At 40.9% G+C, this 6,700-nt stretch overlaps 1 protein-coding gene across 1 annotated transcript; it reads left to right on the top strand.

The window, feature by feature from the left end:
• Positions 1-525: 525 nt before the first annotated feature.
• Positions 526-2,258, top strand: pdcb (phosducin b). The gene is made up of 3 exons (XM_071913420.2): positions 526-571; positions 1,121-1,269; positions 1,402-2,258. Exons 1-3 carry the CDS (start codon positions 526-528, stop codon positions 1,915-1,917), a joined length of 711 nt encoding a protein of 236 aa, XP_071769521.1. The 3' UTR covers positions 1,918-2,258.
• Positions 2,259-6,700: the final 4,442 nt, after the last annotated feature.

Raw genomic sequence — 6,700 nt, forward strand, 5'->3', positions numbered from 1 at the left:
GACGTCTATCCAAAATATATTCAAAAGTGACTACAGATTTGCATCTAATGCAAGTCATATTGTACATTTCTTGTAGTGTATGTGGACATCAAATTTCACATCATGAAATACAGGTCAGCAAAGCAATCACAAGGAACTGTTTAAACTGTTTAAAAATTCAAAATTATTTTAGGTCAGAGATTTAATGATTTGATGATTTCCACATGGCTTCAAATTGTTAGTTTTCAATATCATCTGTTCCATTTGAAATGGTAGCTGCAAGGGAAGCAAGCTAACAGTAAGCAAGAGACATCTGATAGTGCAGTAATCCTCTTAGACTGCATTAATTTAATTAATTATCGTGGAACTCTAGGTATTCAATACCTCTGTCACGGAGCACCAGCTCCAAAGACCTAAAGCTGTAGCTATGATTATCTAATGAGAACAAACAAGTGTTACGGGACATTGCCAATTCAAAAAGTGAAACACTCTTGGATGACATGGTCTGCCTCACTGTGATTCTCTACTTTTTCCCTGACAGGTAAAATGTCTGGCAGAGTGCTGGAAATGGAAGAGACTGCAACCCACACAGGTGAGGAGGAGCAAACAAGGCCCATTCCACAGTGACTGAACATTTTTGCAGGCTGGTGGCCTTCGTCTGTGCTTGTGCCTTGTGTACTGGGTCTGGTCTATGTTTAAATGCACATCTCAGACACATTTTGGCTATCATTGACTTGCACTTTCAATAGAGCTTGCATTACAAAATAACATTTAGTTTTTTTATGAGGACAAAAGCAGCATTTAGAGAACAATTAGCTCTAAAGAGATAAGAAGCAGACCCAAGCAAAGCAGAGAGACGGATCTGTAGAGCTTTGGCAAGTTGACAGACGCTCTAATCTTCTTTCTCTACCAGCTCTTACACAACTGTGGTGCAATTAGTACACTTCTTTAAGGACTGAGATGGGGCTTTAATCCCCGAGGAAGGGAGAACACAAACTCCAAAGCTCATTCACAGCTACCCGTTTTATAACTGTCAATCACAACAAGAACATTGTAGGGGTTTCGGTCATCTGCCTTCTGCCTTACAGCTCGACGGCCACTGCTACATTACAAGATTAAATGGTGTTTTCCTGGTCCACAGGTCCAAAAGGAGTGATCAATGACTGGAGGCGGTTTAAGCTGGAAAGTATGGACCAGGAAAACTTGCCACCCGCTAAGAGGGAACTGCTGAGACAGATGTCCTCCCCACACAAGCCCAAAGACGAGTGCAGAGCAGGCTTAAACCGCAAGGTACAACACAGTACCAATGGATCACAACACCACATCTATCTATCTATCTATCTATGAAAATTGTGTGTACTAAGTAAAACAGTCTCATAGGCAATAGGGATTGAAATTATTGCTCTTCTATCATTCTCCCAGATGAGTGTCCAGGAGTATGAGCTGCTCAAGGAGGAGGATGATGTATGTATTAAGAAGTACCGAAAGCAGTGCATGCAGGAGATGCACGATAAGCTCAGCTTTGGGCCCAAGTTTGAAGGTGTGCACGACCTGGACAGCGGGGAGGCCTTCCTAGAGGTCATCGAGAAGGAGCACCACAGCACGGTGGTGATGGTCCACATCTACAAGGATGGAGTCAAAGGCTGCGAGGAGCTCAACAACTGCCTTGACTGCCTGGCCACCGAGTACACCACTGTCAAGTTCTGCAGGATTGATGCAGTAGCCTCAGGTGCCAGCGAGCGGTTCTCTGATGAAGTTTTGCCTACGTTGCTGGTGTACAAGGCGGGCGAGCTGCTCGGGAACTTCCTGGCCTGCACACAGCACCTAAACGAGGAGTTCTTCGCCACCGATGTGGAGGCTTTCCTCAATGGCTACGGCCTGCTGCCGGAGAAAGAGCTGCCCACGTTGGGTGATGAAGAGGAGAACGATGTAGAGTGAACAAGAAAGATGGCTGGTGAGGAGGCAAGGGAGGTGTATTAGGGAGCAAGTTAGGGTTCGATGACAGACAAGTTATTATTTTGGGCTACAGTATATAGACAATCCATAAAATCTCCACTAGTTCACTAGTGTTTGAGGATTCGTCCCTAAAGGAGAAATTGCTCTACATCCTTTTGGTCAAGGAACCTGAGCATCCCACACATCTCACACATGTGTATGGGTTAAGGTTATGGGACAAGGTGTTTATTTATAAAGTATATCATACATCAAAAAAATAAGCATGCAACCTAATGTTTGTTTTCCATGATTCCATGTCAAAACCAGCTTATTCTAATTAAGAAGAAATACTTTAAACTTTTATTTTGTAATGTTAGAAAATATTACATGCATGTAAAAATCTGACTATTTATTTGTAGATTTTTTTTGACAGAATTTCATATTTAGGATGGATCTTGTACAGAATATATTTTTAGATCCAGGGTTGATACAATGTGAAATCCTTAATGTGATACAATATTTTGACACAAATAAACTTGAAATCTCTGTGTTTTAGTGCTACATTAAAAAACATACAATGTCTTCACCTAAATGGAACGTCAACTGGAAGTTACGAGGTCAAAGCTGTCTGGATGGGGAAACATTCATGTATAAATACCTTCTGTTCAATCTGCTGAATCTACGCTGTCTTACCAAGCCAGTGCAGAGGGATGTGCATGCTGCATCTGGAAAAGGCTTTTACGAGCCTCTGACATGGTAATGTCATCAGAATGGAGTGAATCCATTTCCTGTATATATTATTGTGGAGGTGGCAGAAGGTCATGGAAATACCCAAATAGAGTTGTCTAGGAAACGTTGATACGCGTGCTGGTTTTCTTCCTGTCAAGTGTGCTATGGCTTTCAGCATAATGCTCAGTATTATCACCATATTTTAATTTCCTAAGGATTTGGTGACAATATTAAATTGTGTACTGGAATATGATGGAAAACATTAGATCTGTTGTTCAAAATAAACAAAAAAATAAAACAAGATAAAATAGTAACTCAAAGTTAAGTTTTGCTTTGATTTTCATAAAGACTGTAATTGCTTTCCTTTCTGTTTTAGTTACAATTTTACAAGTGTTTGAACAAAAACATAGATGGACATCATGTTTATTCAATGTTTTGTTTCCCATCAAAACTGAGGCAGCAAGGGAAGTAAATAGCAAACTGCACACATGCAGCGATACGGGACGTTGCAGGAGAAGTCTCTCCCTGCACTCTCCTGCTACAACAGGCTGTCACATGTCAAATAACCTCAACCAATAACCTAATCACACACTTGACTCCCCTGTGACCCTAGTGAGGCTCAGGCTTACCAAAACCACAACATAAAAGCCTGTTTAGTTATTTAAGTGTTTACCCACAATTTGATATGTCATGAATTAAATTTAGCCGCCTCATATTTGTCGAAACTGACTAACACGTTACCATGCATGCACATTAACTGCTGGAAGCTTTTCTAACTAACGCTAACTGTGGCTGAATCGTACGTTCGTCAACAGAAGTTGGTGACAAAGACTGTTGGCTCTTATCGACTCCTATAGAGGGTCTGTATATGATTTTATATTGTCATTATATTATGGAGCCAGCTCAAGATTGTATTATACAGATAAGCCGTCTTTGATGATCAACCAGGCAATTCAGATGTTAGCTGTCAAAGGACTGATCTTCTGCCCCCTCTTCTGTTCAAGGAATACAGTAAAGTACCAGTAACTGTAGAATATGTAATACCATGCATATAGCAGCCTCGCCTTTGCCATTCTGAAGTAAACAGAGTCACAGTGTCAGACAACATCCGTATCATTTAATTCTTCATCAGAGTGTCATTCAGTGATGAACAGTCCTTGTGATCGCAGAGATCTAGACTGAGCTAATCAGGCCAATCCTCTTACAGGATTAAAGCGGTAGCTTTGGTGGCTGACTGTATGCTTTTATACCTGTTTAGGCCCAAGGACAATGACAAAAAATATTTATGGTCATCTCAATTCCACCATTAAATGGAATAAAATGGAACCGTACAGTATATGTAAGTTAAAGCTAAATTAAAATGCTTGCTATCCCTTGGTGAAAATTCACAAGGCAAATACATTAACATTTGGTCCTTGCAACAAAAGCCTTTTCTTACTATTGGCAAAATACCTTTGAAAATGCACCTCCAAACACATCCCAAGATGTCTACTTTTATGTGGTTTCTTGTGAGTAAATTCCTATAATTTCTGACATCTTGTCTGCAAAAAGGTCCTTGATTCCTAATTACTCAAAAGCCAAATGTGAACTGTGACACGCTAACACATATTTCTCCGAGGATATATTTGTGTTTTCACGGTGCCGCATCTGGCATGGCCTGCATAGCCTCTAGCTGGTAACACCTCGCTTTGCACACAGTAGCGTGTCTAAAATTTATCATAACTTTTTTCTGATACCTCCCACAAGAGCCTTCCGTGCAGTGAGGTTTTCCCGAGGTGCCCAAACGTGTCATGACAGTCTACTCTGGATTGGCTGTGCACCCGGACTAGCAGTGCATGCATGAGTGGCAGCCAAGTAGCCAAAACATCCCATCTTGACTCTCGAGACAGCACATGTCACCACTGGCCCATACACTTCACACCAACTAAAGGTGTTTCTACCTGGGGATGTGCCGCTGAGCTTTAGGTACATATCACAGCCATGTACAGTATGTGCTGCATATCTGGAGTTCTTCTAATAAGGGTTGGAGTTCAATGAGTGCAGAGGAAGCCCCTGGCTGAAGACAACGTGCCAAAGTTGAGAAAAAATCAGCTCAAAACAAGATGACTCATCTCTGAGCCAAAAATGAACAACAACCAATAGCTGTAAAGCATATACATAACTAAACCCTGTGAGCAGTGATTGACTCATCAACCCATAGCTTCCCTCTAACAAATATTTACCTCAATGCACTGACCTCCTGATCCCTCACCCATTTACAGCATTTTGATTTCCCCTCGGTTTATATTGCTTCACTAATTGGAGAACTTTTGTGTTTGCTTGGACTCGTGGACGGCCCAGCTGCAACGCTCTAGTTCACCCACATAAAAACCTGTTTCACTGAGGTGACGTCATGACACAGCAATAGAGACCCTATCTGAGGCGCCCTCTTCCCGTTACCAAAAATGGACAGCGGGAAAAAAAGCAGGGGCAAATGACATAACTAAGAAATGTGATCTCTGGCTCTGATCATAAATAAAAAACAAGCCTGTTTTAAGGCACTTTGTTTGGATAGCAAGTGCAGCAAGTGACACACTAGTTTTCACGTGTATAAAAATACTTCTCAAGGATCTAAATGTTATTGCTTGACTTCTTTTACGCACGAAAAGCCTAAACTTTCCTGTGTGTCATTTTCGCAAAAAAGGAAAAACAACAATCAAATACCATTCCTCTTCATACGAGCAGAATGACTAGATACGATGCAACCAGAGCATTAACACAGGCTTCCACAATGCTATTACTAAAACAGGGGGTGAGTGAGTAATCTGGTAAAGGTTAACAGGAGGAGGGAGGGAAGAAGGGATAAGGATAGGGGGAGCAGGAGGAGAGCGAGGTACGGAGCTGTAATTGCTGCAGAAAACAAATTATAGTCCTGCTGCCACCCCCACAGTGCAGTCCTGCTTTGGGCTGGTCTCATCGGAGTTTCTCACGCTAGGCTCAAGAGGAGGTGATACTGCACTTTCTTTTTGAGCTTTACCTATGGGATAGATTATTTATGTATTTATTCAGTTGTTTATTTGATAGGGACAGTGGAGTTAACATAATTACACTTCACAAATTGAAATATAAAAGACGTGTGGCTACTGCTTCCAACCCTGGATGGAAGGATGGATGAATGCTATATCATTACATATTCATAGTCCCTTTCCATTTCTAATATATCTAGTACACTGAGAGCCAGGTGCCGTCAAGTCTTGTATCACCAAGACCAACCAACCAAAACCAGATTCAGGTGAAGTCTCATCGCTTCAACGATTCAATGATTCAATAATTAAAATGGGCAAATGCTTGGCTAGTGAATCATACCACGCCTTCCTCAAACACCATAGAGTGCAGTCTATGTGGCAATGCTTGAATATAAGTGTGACCTCTGAGTTTCACTCTTCCAAACAAGTGTTGGCAACATCCAAGATGGCTGACTCAGATTAAGAGGTTTGCACAGCAAATATTACTGTACATCTCAGTATCCAGGCGTGACAGCCAACCGGAACAAAATATTTCTGCTGCCTGGAGCAAACCTTTGACTTAACAGGTTCCTTGTTCTTGCCGTCTGTCTTTTGTCTCACAGAAGAACCACCTTGGTTATTTAACCAAGGCAAACCACTCTGGTATTTGTTAAAACTGGTCCAGACTAGGTCTAAATACCTACCACACACGTGTCACTAGGGACACAGATAATAAATAAGTGAAACAGAAACTGTGGAGGCATTTAACCCTAACACACATACGGAATAAGAAGTGATATACTCGCATAACTTTAACTCAATAAAATGTAAAGATCCTGTATACTTTTGAATAGAAAATACGTTGCTAGATGAATTTTGAACATTCTTTTAGATTAAGAAGGACTTTTTTATTTTCAAGAACATCATCTAATAGAAAATGATTAAATGGTCTGCCATTAATAGCCCTGAAATGTGAACTAAAAATACTGATACTTCTATAATGGGAGAATGTATTATGATATTTATATGAACATGTGACAGATATCAAGTAAGTCTTCTTCTGGTGTAAATCA

This window comes from Centroberyx gerrardi, chromosome 9 (genome assembly GCF_048128805.1).
Source record: "Centroberyx gerrardi isolate f3 chromosome 9, fCenGer3.hap1.cur.20231027, whole genome shotgun sequence".
Lineage (NCBI taxonomy): Eukaryota > Metazoa > Chordata > Actinopteri > Beryciformes > Berycidae > Centroberyx > Centroberyx gerrardi.

Bases quoted from the DNA above. Each gene is read 5' to 3' on its own strand.
- pdcb (XM_071913420.2), top strand. From the start codon at position 526: ATGTCTGGCAGAGTGCTGGAAATGGAAGAGACTGCAACCCACACAG. The intron at 572-1,120 runs GTGAGGAGGAGC...CCTGGTCCACAG, and splicing joins AGAGACTGCAACCCACACAG to GTCCAAAAGGAGTGATCAAT. The intron at 1,270-1,401 runs GTACAACACAGT...TCATTCTCCCAG, and splicing joins GAGCAGGCTTAAACCGCAAG to ATGAGTGTCCAGGAGTATGA.